Source organism: Mauremys mutica, chromosome 11, assembly GCF_020497125.1.
Source record: "Mauremys mutica isolate MM-2020 ecotype Southern chromosome 11, ASM2049712v1, whole genome shotgun sequence".
NCBI classification, from domain to species: domain Eukaryota; kingdom Metazoa; phylum Chordata; order Testudines; family Geoemydidae; genus Mauremys; species Mauremys mutica.
Window position 1 is genome coordinate 19,452,260 of NC_059082.1, and position 14,354 is coordinate 19,466,613.

General features: G+C 45.0%; 1 protein-coding gene across 1 annotated transcript in view; it reads left to right on the forward strand.

Moving 5' to 3' along the window:
* Nucleotides 1-14,354, forward strand: part of ATP8B4 (ATPase phospholipid transporting 8B4 (putative)) — a 211,505-nt gene that overhangs the window by 191,538 nt on the left and 5,613 nt on the right. Inside the window, exons 28-30 of the mRNA XM_044979577.1 lie at nt 8,981-9,064; nt 10,240-10,485; nt 13,234-13,372. Of these exons, the coding sequence (XP_044835512.1) occupies nt 8,981-9,064; nt 10,240-10,485; nt 13,234-13,372 (469 nt within the window). The remainder of the gene's footprint in view (nt 1-8,980; nt 9,065-10,239; nt 10,486-13,233; nt 13,373-14,354) is intronic.

Sequence of the window (14,354 nt, forward strand, 5' to 3'; positions counted from 1 at the left end):
TGAGAGGGCTTTGCTTGAATGTGGATCTTAGGAAGAACTTGTGGAGGGATTCTCTTGCATGACCTATGAAAAAATGGAAATCTGTAGAATAAAATTCAAGTGTAAAATGATACAAGGAAAGGAAATTAAGTAATCTGATGGCAAACATAGCTGTATGACTGGGGGCCATCAACTTAACTGCCAGTATACTGGAAACTGTTTCAATCTTTTATTTTTTCTTCAGAAAAACTCTAAACTTGCACTTCTGTCCGACATTCAGGTGGTTGTCAGCTCTTGGCCTTTGACCTCAGACCTCCCAGTACACACTAGTCCAGAGGATGTTTTAGATCCCACATTGTTAGGCAATGTATCAACACACAGTAAGAGGCCATTCCTGCCCTGAAGGGCTTACATTCTAAATAGGCAAGATAGACAAGGATTGGGAGGGGAAACAGAGGCAGAGAGAAGTAAACTGACTTCACTGAGGTCACAAAACAGGTCAGTGGCAGATCTGTGATTAGACCCAGGTCTCCTGACTCCCAATACAGGATCCTTTAGGGACCATACAGACTCTTGGAAGAAGCTGAGCATGCACTGGGCTGCCTTCCTGGTAAGACAGTTTGTCAAAATTACATTACAGTGGTGTTCCACATTCTACACTGGATCTCCATGCCCTTCAAAGTCCTGGTCCTAATTTTTAAAGTCCTTAGTGGGTTAAAGATTAACTACCTCAGAGATGTCCTCTCTGTGACTTGCCACAACAGCCATGTGTAGCAAAGCGAGACTCACTGGCATGGTGCCTCCTGCTGGTTATCCTGGGAATTAGCTCTTGCCCAGCCCGGAGCACCCTCTGCAGGCCGGTGTCTCACCTGGCTTAAAGTCCCTGTGTCCCTCCTAGACCCCGGTGCCCCTTTTCCTCTGGATTCTGCCCCCAGCAGTAACCCACAGTCTGGCTCTCATCTCCCAGGGGAACCCCCAACCCTCTATCCCCACCTTGTCTCAGTGGCTACTGCCAGTCATCATCTAGCCCCCACTCACTGGGGCAAACTGCAGTCTGTAAAAGGCCACTCATCATTGGCAAGGGGGGGTAGTCGGACCAGCTGCCTCTGCCTAACCCCGGGCTGCAGCCTCTGCAACCCCAGTACCTTTTTTGGCCTTTTAGCAAGGCCCACAGCCTGGAGATTTACCAGGCTGGAGCTCCCCAGCTCCCCTTGCCTTTCCCCAGCCCTGCTCCATTCCCTGTACCCTGAGCTCCCAGGCAGCCAGGTCCTTCTCTCTCCAGAGCAAGAGAGAGACTGACTCAGCTCCTGCCTCACAGCCCTTTTATAGGGCCAGCTGTGGCCTGATAGGGGCGTGGCCCCAGCCGTGGCTGCTTCCCCAATCAGCCTAGCCTTTTTTTCAGGAACGGGGCAACTGCCCTGCTACCCTCCCCTCCCCCAAAAAATCCCCACTCTTGGCTTGGGCTCCTGAGGCTACCCCTCCAGGGCCACCCACTTCATCTCTGAAACCTCCCAGCTTCTGGCCATCTCCTATGTGTGGGCCTCCACCTTCCAGCAGGCCAGCTCTGCAGCCTTGAGCTGTGCCCTCTGGTACGTATCTCCCAGACCCTCCACCCTCAGGGTCTGGGTCCACTTGGCGGCCTGTTCCACGACCACCAGGGTCCTGGCCTTTTGCAGGCCCCACTCTGTCTGGGTTTCCTCATTGGCGACTGGCTCGGCGATGGTCTGGGTCCCAGCCTCCTGCTGGGTCCCCTCCATCTCCATCGCTGCCTCCGCCACCTCCCATTGGTGGCCTAATGGCTGGTCAGCCAATATTCCTGCAGCCTCCACCATATCCAGTGTTGCCCCTCCCGGGCCCCCAGGCACCTCCTTCGGCCGCCCCACCATTTCCTTAAGGGGGCAGTACCTCTTAATGTGGCCTGGTGTATGGCAGCCCCAGCAGGCTCCCTGCCTCTTTGCTGCCTTGGGTCTTTCTTGGTTCCTCTCAGGTCCCACCCTTTCACCAGGGCAGACCTGGACCCTCCATTGCCCACTCATGTGCCCTTATCGCCCACAGGCCCAACATGTCCACAGCCACCTGGGTTCCCTCAGCTGGCAGACTGTCCTAGGGACTTGCCCCTGTCTCTGCCTGGGCTGAGGCGCCCTGCCCCCACCCCAATAGGGACAATCTGTTTGTAAATGTCCATGCTTTGTACAGGCATAACACGCCCTATGTTCCCTGCCCGGCCTCCGGGTCCTAGCACTGGGCTTTCCGTCCTGCTCTGGGTGACTCCTCCAAAACTCCCTCCAAAGGAGTTTTAGCAGGCCCCCTGCTGCTCCGCCAGCTGGCCCAACTTTTCATGGAGGGCTCTCTGCATCTCCCAGAGTCCCTGTGGGTCATCAGCCCCTTTCGCCAGGGTGCTGACGCCTGTCCCCAACCAGGGGTAGCAGCTTTGGCCTCTTCAAAGAGAGCCTCTGCAAAGAAAGCCCCAGTATACCTGGGATCCATCATCCTTTCCTGTAGCTCCAAGCAGTAGTCCCACAGTCCTTGCCCTGCCGCTTGTATTAGGGGAGGACCACATTTGCCCACATTCTCCACCACGTGTAGTAAAGCGAGACTCACTGGCGCAGCGCCTCCTGCTGGTTATCCTGGGAATTAGCTCTTGTCCAGCCCAGAACACCCTCTGCAGGCCTGTGTCTCGCCTGCCTTAGGGCCCCCATGTCCCTCCTGGACCCCAGTGCCCCTTTTCCTCTGGGTTCTGCCCCCAGCAGTAACCCACAGTCTGGCTCTCATCTCCCAGGGGAACCCCCAACCCCCTATCCCCACCTTGCCTCATCATCTTGTCAGTCATCATCTAGCCCCCACTCACTGAGGCAAACTGCAGTCTGTAAAAGGCCACTCATCACTGGCAAGGGGTGGTGGTCGGACCAGCTGCCTCTGCCTAACCCCGGGCTGCACCCTCTGCAACCCCAGTACTTGTTTTGGCCTTTTAGCAAGGCCCACAGCCTGGAGATTTACCAGGCTGGAGCTCTCCAGCTCCCCTTGCCTTTCCCCTTGCTCAATTCCCTGTACCCTGAGCTCTCAGGCAGCCAGGTCCTTCTCTCTCCAGAGCAAGAGAGAGACTGATTCAGCTCCTGCCTCACAGACCTTTTATAGGGCCAGCTATGGCCTGATAGTAGGGTGACCAGATGTCCTGATTTTATAGGGACAGTCCCGATTTTTGGGTCTCTTTCTTATATAGGCTCCTATTACTGCTCCTCCCCCGTCCCGATTTTTCACACTTGCTGTCTGGTCACCCTAACTGATATGGGCGTGGCCGCAGCTGTGGCTGCTTCCCCAATCAGCCTAGCCTTTTTTCAGGAGCAGGGCAACTGCCCCGCTACACTATGTTGACCAGGAACTCTGACTGTCCCCAAGGTGCAATTTTTGGGGACAGGTGATAGAGCATGCTATCTTGAAGGCACAATGACTGCTTTCATTCCACTTGCTTTCCCTCTGTAATGGAAAGTTGCAGAATGGCTCAAAAATATTTCTCCTGAAGACAAATCCAATCCCGTGTAGAAAAACAAACATGAGGGATGGGGGTACTTTTGTACAGTAGTGATGATCCTGGACACTGCAGTGATGGTCATCTTATGAATACCCAGATAAATTAGATTGCTGTGCTTTAAATTACAAATCTAAACTATTTCCTAATTTTCTACATCTCATTACAGTAGCTATTCAATTGAGAATATAGGAGAAGAGGACTTCCATTATACTGTTAAGAACTGTGGCTGAAATTTTACAAAGTGGACATAGGAATTTAAGCTTAAGCACCTGACTGTATGTAGCTGATTTTCATAGATGCTAAGCACCCACAAATCCCACTGACTTGCTCAGCACCTCTGAAAACCAGGACACATATACCTTGGTGCCTACCTGTAGATGTAGGAATGTAATTGTAAGCACTCAAACTGGAAAATGTTGACCTATAGTTAAATGATACAATAGATTAACCAATTACAGTAACAATTTTTGGACACTCCTTGTGTAGCATAAATGTGCCAGTCTATCCATTCCCCACAGAAGAGAAACATATAACTTATTAGGAGAAGAGAATATATTTTACTCCACTGGAGTTCTGAGTTTTCTTTCAATGAAAACATAGGGTAAAATGCTGGCCCTTTTGAAGTCAGTAGCAAAACTACTGATTGGAATGGGTGCAGAATTTCATCCACAGTCCGATTTTATATGAAAATCTCTGTAGTATTGTCCCTGGTTTTTGTCTCCTTCCATTCTTTGATTCATTTGAAGAGCTAATGTATCTAGAGTAGAACCTAAAAAGAATCTGAACATCTATATCTTCTTTCATGTGCATTTATGGTTACCTACACTGCAGCTGAAAACTCTTGGACAGATATAGACAGATTAGGCTTTTCTAGATGCAATGTTGACTTTAAAACAGCCGTATAATTACGTAAAGTGATGTGTTGTAAATCTTTACTACCTTAGGTTGCCTTTCATTATTCCTGCCACTGCTGAATTTGATCACTAACTATTGCTCTTTGATTATATGCTCCAGTCTGGCCCAGGCAAGATATCTGGCAGGTGGGCTACATGTCACAGATGTGAATTTCTGGAATATGTTCCTCTGGCATCTGGGTCTGTGAGATGTTCTTTTAGGTGACTCCATGATTTGTGATGCAGACTTAGTGACAGCAGTGGATGGTGGTGTCATTTTGCGGGTGGATTGTAACTCATTGTATTTTACTTTCAATCTGATTTAAAGTGTGAGTGATTTGTAAACAGTCCCTGGAGACTCTCATGCAAGACCTATTCAGTGTGAAATTCTGTATTTCCCCTATTCCCAAAGCTACTTATTATGGGAAAGGATGCAGTTAATGCTCTCTGGGAAACAAGAATTCCATTTTGTAAAAAATGTCCAATGTTTTGACATTTGGTTTCATTCTGTATCATAACAAAAATAAACCTTTCAAAAATTAGAAGCGAGGGAGGGGGAGAAAGAGAATAGCCAATATGACGTCATGCATCTGGGATGTGGAAGATTCAGGTTCAAGTCTGTGCTCTGACTGATTTGCAGTGAGAAATGGAACCTGGATTTCCCACATCCCAAGTGAGTGTCCCAACTCTGGGTGTGAGTGTCTCTTATTCTCTCAAGTAGATATTCCATCCTGGACCTGAGAAACCTTCCTGACAAAGTTTCAATTTTGATGAATTGGTATTTTCTGAGAAAAAAAAATTGTCAGAAAGTTCCAACTACCTCTGTGTGCAAGAGGGATGGGCAAACTGGATCAGATAAAACAAATGGCTCTCACCTTCACCCTCAAACTCTGTGTGCTTCTGCAGACCGTGGTTTTGTCTGAAAACAGAAGTATAAATGAGGAAATACCATGTTCTGGCTCAGCTATAACCAGAAAGAAACAACAATCCTGTGGGATCAGGCATTCTCATGGGATGTTATCCAGCCCAAATTCCAGGCAGTTGAGCTTTGTACAATAGTCTGTGTCAGCTCTTAGATACTCTGGTGTGACTGAATTAGGCCTCAAATGTTGAGATATGTACATAACAGCGACAGAGAAAGTTCTAGAGTTTGTTGGGAGTAAAAGTTGGAAATCTGAGTCACCAAGTGTACCCACTTTAGGCTTAATCAATTTCTGCCTTTATTTATGCAATTTCAGACAGAGTTATTGGGACTTATAGTGCCTGAACATACATTTATAACAGACAATTACAAATTACCAAATTTCAGGGCACTGGGAAATCCTCCAATACTTCCTGATGGTTGTCATCTCCCCTGATCTGTTGGTCTAGTCCTTCAGTCCAGTCCTTCCGTTTCTGGTCCGGTGTTTCTCCAATGTAGGCCTTTGTTCACTTAGGTCTAGTATACATTTATGCATTACAGATTAAGTAACCTTTATCAAATTGGCTCTTAACACATCAACCCTTTGAGTTTTAGGTTACCCACACATTATACACGTGCAAGCTTCAGTTACTCAACTTCTGCATTTTTTCTGCTCGTTTTGCAGTTTCGGTGTCATGGTATTTTTTTGTGTCACCTTGCCCTAGGTCTCCCAGTAAAAAAGGCTTCTTGGTGTTACAGATTTGTGTGTTTTCACCCCAAAACTTCCAGCACAGCATTGTCTTGTCAGCAATATCATCATTTAAAATAGATTAGCAATTCTATGTAAAAGAAGAATTAGAAAAACCACACTCATGCCAGCAAGGCCTTGGCCTAAGTGTTACTTCAGCTGTACTCCTTCACTGTCCATAATTACAAATCATTTAAAAAAAATCAAAGCTCTTCATCTAACCATTAGAAATGCTTCATTTTATATTTCAGTGCTATAAGTCAGTATGTTATCTTCTTCTACCCTTTAATCGGTTAGAAGGGCGGGAGTTATGGAAAACATTTTAATTCTTTAATGTCAACATTTCTTATCTTCTTTAAACATGGGTTTCCATTCAAAGTCCAGTTTTGTTTGTGAATCATTATAAAAAACACTTCATTGGAAAGTTTCCTCTGAACACATTTTTTAGGGCTGTCTCAGTTTTAGGACCTCAATATTTAGTTGATTTGAATGGAAACTCAATAGCCTGATCGAGCCCCTCATGAAGGAATATGCAGACCCCTATCCAGTATATCTCACGCTTATGACTGGGTCCTCCTACAGCTACATCCCTACAACACGCACATCCCCAGCACTACCTCCTGCCTGCAACTGAAGTTGTGATAAACTTTCTTCTCCTCTCACATACATTTGAATCCTTGTTGCCTCCAGTAACCCCAGTACGTGAACTTGAAGCTAGAAGGAGAGTCAGAGAACAATTGCCCAAGCCCAGAGCAGGGTCTCAGTTCTCCATCTCTAGAATGGGGATAATAGTAAATCCCTACTGAATGGGGAGTGAGTAGTATCCCTTTAAATAGTTTGGGAGCCCTCTAGTGGGCTTTCCAGTCTCTATTGCAGAAGCCACCAGAACCCCACAGGGTAGCAGTTTATATATGTTTGTGTATCAGAGAATATGGTTAGTTGGAACCCAGCCATGTCTGTTTAGTTTCCTCATAGTCTTAATGTTATGTAAAGAGCAAAGATATAACACTATCTCACAGGGATATTTTAAAGAGAAGTACAGCAAAAACGGAGGTGCTTAGATATCATGGTAATGGAGGCCATATAAGTACCTAAAATAGATACATAGATTAGAGAGCTTAATCTCTGCCACGGCCCGTTGGCACTAGAGTCTGACAAGAGTTTCGACAGGGAATCAGGGATGGTGTCCTGGTTCATGAGATGCGTCTGTACTTTTGGGGCCTGGTCAAGCTACCATTGAAGTCAATAGACAGTCTGTCATAGACCTCAGTGGGAGTTGGATCAGGCTCCACGTGTGGGGTTCCAGTGCCCACACAGGCAGGGGCGGCTCTAGACATTTTGCTGCCCCAAGCACGGTGGCACGCCGCGGGGGGCGCTCTGCCGGTCGCTGGTCCCGCGGCTCCGGTGGACCTCCCGCAGGCTGGCTGCCTGCCGCCCTCCCGGCGACCGGCAGAGCGCCCCCCGCGGCATGCCGTCCCAAGCACGCGCTTGGCGAGCTGGGGCCTGGAGCCTCCCCTGCACACAGGTTGCATAATTTTAAGGCAACTGCTTCTGTGTTGTGCTCTTGCAACCTTCTACACTTTTGTGTACGCATATGTGGACTCTTGGATGTCAGTGAAGACAACGCATTTTTAAGTGCTTGTGCCAGAACATTTCTTGGGGCCTTATTTAGGAAAGTTATGAATTAAACCAGTTGCAACTACTGGCATTGTTTGCTTGAGAAATGAGACTATCTGATGACAATATGCCATTGTCAACACTACAGGGATTTAAGGGAAAGCTTTTTAAAAAGAATATGGAAACAATTACCCTGTCCATGAATATAAAAAAAACCCTTGTATTATGCCAAACAATATAAACAAGTCACAGTTGAAAATATGAAAATGGCATGTGACTGTTACACTAGTTTCAAAGCTTTTGATAACCTCAAAGGTTTTGATTACCTGTGAAATAGTCATCCAAAGCTCTTAGCAGATATAGTGGCTGGCTAAAATTGCAGAAAGGAGCTCTGTAATTTCAAGTATATTCAATTCCTTCTGCATTTCTCCAGTATATTTCTGATAATTGCACAAATAAAGAACAGATGGAGCAGGGCACCTCTTATTTATTCTATAATGTGTTTTCTGCAAGACAGACTTTTTATAATAAAAATAGCTTTATAACTTTCATGTAAAGGAAACCAAAAATCGGTATAAATAAAGTGAAACTTTAAAACGAGGGGTGCTTAGAAAAAGGCCTTCATCACTGAATGGATTTGCAAGCTATTGTTTGTATAAACTTAGCAATGGGAACTTGTGTTTTCATGTTGCTAGGAAGGATCAGGCATAAATCCAAATTGATCCTTGTAGAGGATCTTCAAACTTTCACCTTTAATTCAGACTTGGCCATTTTTCCTTGGTTGGAACCAGACATCCTTCCTGCTTGATGAGCTAAGATGTACTCAAGGGTTACAAGAGAAGTTGACTTGAATGTGGGATGGCCAAATCCCTTCCCCATACCACATGCCTCAACCCTGTTAAGCAGCCAAGTGTGCTACAAATGTGTAGTAAAAAATATGATATCGTCTGGGATTTTGATACTATTATTCAGTAATCCTCCCTTTGCCATTTCCAGATTGGGTATAAGCTCACATCTTTTTCTGGGGTAGATGAAAAATGCATTACCCAAGCTGCTTATTAAACATTGTGGATTTGCCAGCTATCCCCTTTTTCATAATTAAGTACGGTATGAAATACTATTGGATAACCCCTTGCATAGAAAGCAAATCACTAAATTCTTAGATATTCATTATTTTACCTATTTTCAAAATTCAGTTATCCTGGGGAGCAGATGTAAAGCGTCCTGTTGTGTGTTCTGTTGTGCCAGATAATAATAATGAAAAGTTTTTAAAATGACACTTGTTCATTTTATCAACTGCATTTTCTTTTCAGACTGTTTATGACCAGTGGTTTATTACCCTCTTCAACATCGTCTATGCTTCGCTGCCTGTACTAGCTATGGGTTTGTTTGACCAGGTACAACTTTATCTTATTTATAACATGACTTATATGTCTAAAATAGAAGCAGTAAATGGCATTGATAGCATCCTTAACAAGTCAGTTTTAAATGCAAATAATGTATAATTAAATCCCCCTTATTTATCTGCCCCTCAGGTTATTCTAATTTATGCTGGGAACCAGCCCCCAAATGGCCCCGGGATCAGGCAGTAGTCCTTTAAGACGCTGGCTGTGGACAGGGCTGCCCAGAGGGGGGGGGCAAGTGGGGCAATTTGCCCCAGGCCCTGCAGGCGCCCCCACGAGAGTTTTTTTGGGCCCCTGGAGCAGGGTCCTTCACTCACTCCAAGGGCTCTGGAAAACTCTTGCGGGGCCTGGGCCCCCGGAGCTTCTTCCGCTCCGGGTCTTCGGTGGCAATTCGGCGGCAGGGGTGATTTATCTTATAAATTCGGCGGGGGGCCCCTGCTTCGGCGGTGATTCTGCGGCGGGGGGTCCTTCCGCTCTGGGACCTGCTGCTGAAGTGCCCTGAAGACCCGCAGCGGGGGGTCCTTCTGCCCCGGGACCCGCCGCCGAAGTGCCAGGTCTTCGGTGGCAATTTGGCAGCGGGGGCCCCCCGCTGTGGGTCTTCAGGGCACTTCAGTGGCGGGTCCCAGAGCGGAAGGACCCCCCGCCGCAGAATCACCGCCGAAGCGGGGGCCCCCCACCGCCAAAGACCCCAGGTCCCCTGAATCCTCTGGGTGGCCTTGGCTATGGGCTCATGATTCTTTGACTGGTTCTGCACGAGCCTAAGCCTTAGCCTCAGCAATAGCCTGTCCCCCCATCCGGCGACTGCTGGAGAGCACTGTGTTCTGTCTACAACCCTTCCCTGCTCCTGTTGTTCGCTATACCAAGATCAGGGAAGTGAGGACCTAGCATAGAAGCCAACTATGCTGGCTGCATGCTTGTTGGAGACTCCCCCATGTCAGTGGAGCCCCCATCAGGGCCGATATGGCCATATTCCATCTCCTTTGTAGCGTTAGTGGGACAGAGCGGGAAAGAGAATCTTCTTCCCTAGCTCTAAGCACACTTGAGTTCTGAGAAGGTACAGTAATCAAGGGGAATTCCTTCTGCCCTTTATTACTCACTCTGTGGCATGCAAACTTTAATATTTTCTGACACTATTAAAGTAACACGTTATCCAAATGGATTTGTTACAGGATGTGAATGATCAGAATAGCATGGATTATGCAAAACTCTATGAACCTGGGCAACTAAATCTACTGTTCAATAAACACACATTTTTCATCTGCATAGCACATGGAGTCTACACCTCTTTTGCCCTTTTCTTCATCCCTTATGGAGCATTTTATAACACAGCTGGTGAAGATGGAAAACATATTGCTGACTACCAGTCTTTTGCTGTCACAGTTGCAACATCTTTAGTTATTGTAGTCAGTGTTCAGGTAAAAAATAAAGATTTGTGTTTGGTGTTGAGTTTTTTCAGTATTTTTTCCCCTCATTTCTAAATACAGAAATTCCTCTTAAAAGTGACACCTACACTTGAAGTTGCAGGGAATTGAGACAATTTCTAAAATTCACATATAAATACTTAATGGTCTAAACTAGGGTGTTCCTCCTCTTAGAAACAGCTTCATCAGCTTGATATGTTTTTCTGAGTATAGGGTAAAGAGCTGAGTAATCAAAGACTTATCTGAGAATACTGACCCCATTGAGGTCTTAAACAATTTGAGATGGTAATAAATGTATTTGTCAGAGTCAGTTCCCCATAATAGTTTTTTGTGAGTTATTTTAATGACAGCTGACTGCAAAGGATTGTAATGGACAAATCCCAAATGTGACTGGGTAGTGAACAAGGTAAAGTTTTCCCCTGGAATTAAGAAAGAGAACCTGCCCCACTATGTCTTGTTTTACTTGTCTAGCATGAAGATATTGACCTCTAGGAAAGGCTGCTTAAGGTCTTCCAGGAGAACAGGGGCCTGATGAGAGCAATTAGGAAATAAAAGAGAGCAGGGATTAGAGTGGTGGCTTTAGGGACAGTTGACCTTCCGATAAGAAGTAGCCATGTTGGCCAAACTTGATTGATCCACCAGGCAGGAGGGAATAATTTAGATTCTGGAACTGAATATTTACTAGATTGCTCCCTTTCTGTCAGCCTTTAGGTCCTTGCTCGAGGCATGGAGGCCGGGGAGAGAAGGGAGGGCTGGGAAACATTTAGTTAAATACTCTGTCAGAATGCTGTATTGTGTTTTTCTTTAGATATGGAGTCACCTTGTGTTATGCTGGGACTGAGCAGCTGCTCACACTGACATAACAAGCTGGCAATATATTATTTGTAGTTGATAGCTATAATTTTCACAAATTACTCAAGAATTCAGAATGTGCTTTTGATAAGGAAGCGTGTAATGAATGCATATAGTGGTTACATGATTAAGCTTTGGGATGCTGGTGAACCATAAATCAAGATAAGGTCAGGATTCAGTTTAAGTGCAACGTTCATTAAATAATGCAAGAAGCTTGACAGAATTCATATTTCTTGGATAATGTAATGGAAAGCGGATTTCAGAATGATCTGTCATTGCAGAGCAGAATTGTATTTATATAGTATAGCACCTTCCTTCTTAGGATCTCAAAGCAATTTACTAATATTATTGATTTGAGCCTGACAATACAACTGTGGTACTAACCACATTTTACAGAGAGAGAATTTGGGACCCAGAGCAACTAAGTGATTTGCACAAGGCCACCCAGGGAAGTGTGTGGCAGATCCTGCAATACCACCCAGATCTTGCAGCTCCTATTTCTTTGAATTAACCACAAAACCATTCTTTCTGCCTTGCATGTTTTGTTCCTAAATATTATAAAGCTTTCAGAAAAGAGCTTTCACATTTTAGGCCTGATTCTAATCTCACTTGTGCTGTCATAGATTACTACATGTATTGTAAAATCTACCATTGTGTATGAGGAGTAAAGGGGTGGTGATACTTTTATTGATATTAGAGCTCTGCAGAGCTCAGTGGTTTTGGTGTACAAGGGTTCATGTAAAGTATTTTTTTCAGTACTGATTCAAGTGGTTTATATCTCCTGGGTTTTGGGTTGAGTTTGTGATACCCTTGAATTCCAAATCTGATAGGAAATTCAAACAAAACTGATGAGGTTTGCGTGGTTTCCACACACTGTTGAATTGCTCCAGGATTCTGTGAAAGGTTGAAGAACTTCTTCAGGTCTGGGACATGCAGACGGAGGGTACGCCTACAATGCAATTAAAAACCTGCAACAGGCCCAAGCCAGTTGACTTAGGCTCATGGGGCTCTGGATAAGGGGCTGTTTAATTGCAGCTCTAGGACCCTGTGAGATGGGAAGGTCCCAGAGCTCAGGCTGTAGCCTGAGCCTGAATGTCTACATTGCAATTAAACAGCCCCTTAGCCTGAGCCCTGCGAGCCCAAGTCAGCTGGCATGGGCCAGCCACACATTTTTAATTGCAGTATCGACATGCCCAGAGTGTTGCAGCTAAGTGCACTAAATGCCCCAATAACAATGATGTGTGTAAAATGAGACAATCACTATGCTTTTGAATGAACTCACACAGAAAAACTTTTAAAAGACAAAAACACCATATCACCTCTGGATAAACACTTTTCACAAAGTTCCTTATGCTGAAGTAATTATTCTCCCGGCACAAAAACTTGCAAAACAGAGTCCTGAATTGAGCCACATGATGGTATATAGGTAACATTATTTGCATCTTGGTTCCTAAATTTACTTTTTATTGTTTGGAAGATACAAAACTTCCTTCCCTGACTTGAATATAACTAAAAACTTGCACCCCAATTTGAATATATATAAGCTCAGACATAAGTATTAATCTGCCCATTTAACAATTCATTTGAAAGTTAAACTGAATTCCTAAAAACTATGCATGCATGGGGGAGGAGATAGAATATGTTGTCTGCTACAGTTTTGGTGCCTTTTTCAATTAAACATTTAATTATTTTTTTTTAAAAAGAGAACATGTGATGGGAAAAACTAAAAAGTACCAAACAGATCCAGAACACTGTATTAAATTTTTTTTTAAAATCCCAAATCCCTTCTCTGTTTAGATACGTAACCCTCCACTCAATAAGATACGTAGTATATTTTCTAAACCCTTAAAGATTCTTAGTATAATACGTTTTGTCTCATTTTATTTGCAGATAGCCTTGGATACCAGTTATTGGACTGCCATCAATCGTTTTTTCATCTTGGGTAGTATAGCCGTGTATTTTGCTATTTTATTTGCAATGCACAGTGATGGGATTTTTGTTATATTCCCAAACCACTTTCCTTTTGTAGGTGAGTCTGTTACCTGGTATGAGATTATACAGGCAATATTTATGCAATTTGCCACAATCTGTATAGAGTTAGATCTTCTAATTACATAGAAGAATGGCAGATATGGGAGGGAAACTGCTTAACTGAACTGATATTGCTTAAGTAATGTTAATGCTTTTCAAGTTTACAAAAGCATCCTAGCTGTATTGAAAGGCCTTGGCAACAGTAAACAGAATAAGTAAATTAGTGAAGTTTACATTTTGGAGAGTTTTTTTTCTTCCTTGCCTGCTCAGAGTGCTGGCCAGAACCCTCACCATCCCAGGAATCCTGTGCACAATGGGGTCAGAACAATTTGCTGAGGGGATGTAATTTGTGCAGTGGCTGTGCCATACAAGGCCACTCCAGTAATTACTGAGCCTGAGGAGGACTTCACTGAAGTCAGATGTTAACTGTTCTTTCAAATGCCTTTTTAGTAGCCAAATCATAGATTATTAGGGTTGGAAGGGATCTCAGGAGATCATCTAGTCCAACCCCCTGCTCAAAGCAGGACCAATCCCCAAATCCCTAAATGGCCCCCTCAAGGATTGAACTCACAACCCTGCATTTAGTAGGCCAATGCTCAAACCACTGAGCTATCCCTCCCCTCCATGTGTTAAATGAGTCATGGTTAAATGATGTAGAATGTTTCTGATGGCACAAATGGATCAATTGTTTTAGTCTACAGCAGGGGTCGGCAACCTCTGGCATGCGGCCAGCGCATCCGTCGCCTGCGGCGCTTCCCGCAGCCAGTGGGAGCCGCGATCGGCCGAATCTGCCGACGCGGCAGGTAAACAAACTGGCCTGGCCTGCCAGGGTGCTTACCCTGGCGACCCGCGTGCCAGAGGTTGCCGACCCCTGGTCTGCAGGATACCATTAGCAAACTCACCAATACAAACTTGGCAGATTTGCTAAATGGTCAACTGGAAATCTAGTCACTCTTGGGCTGAATAATGCCACTGTGACC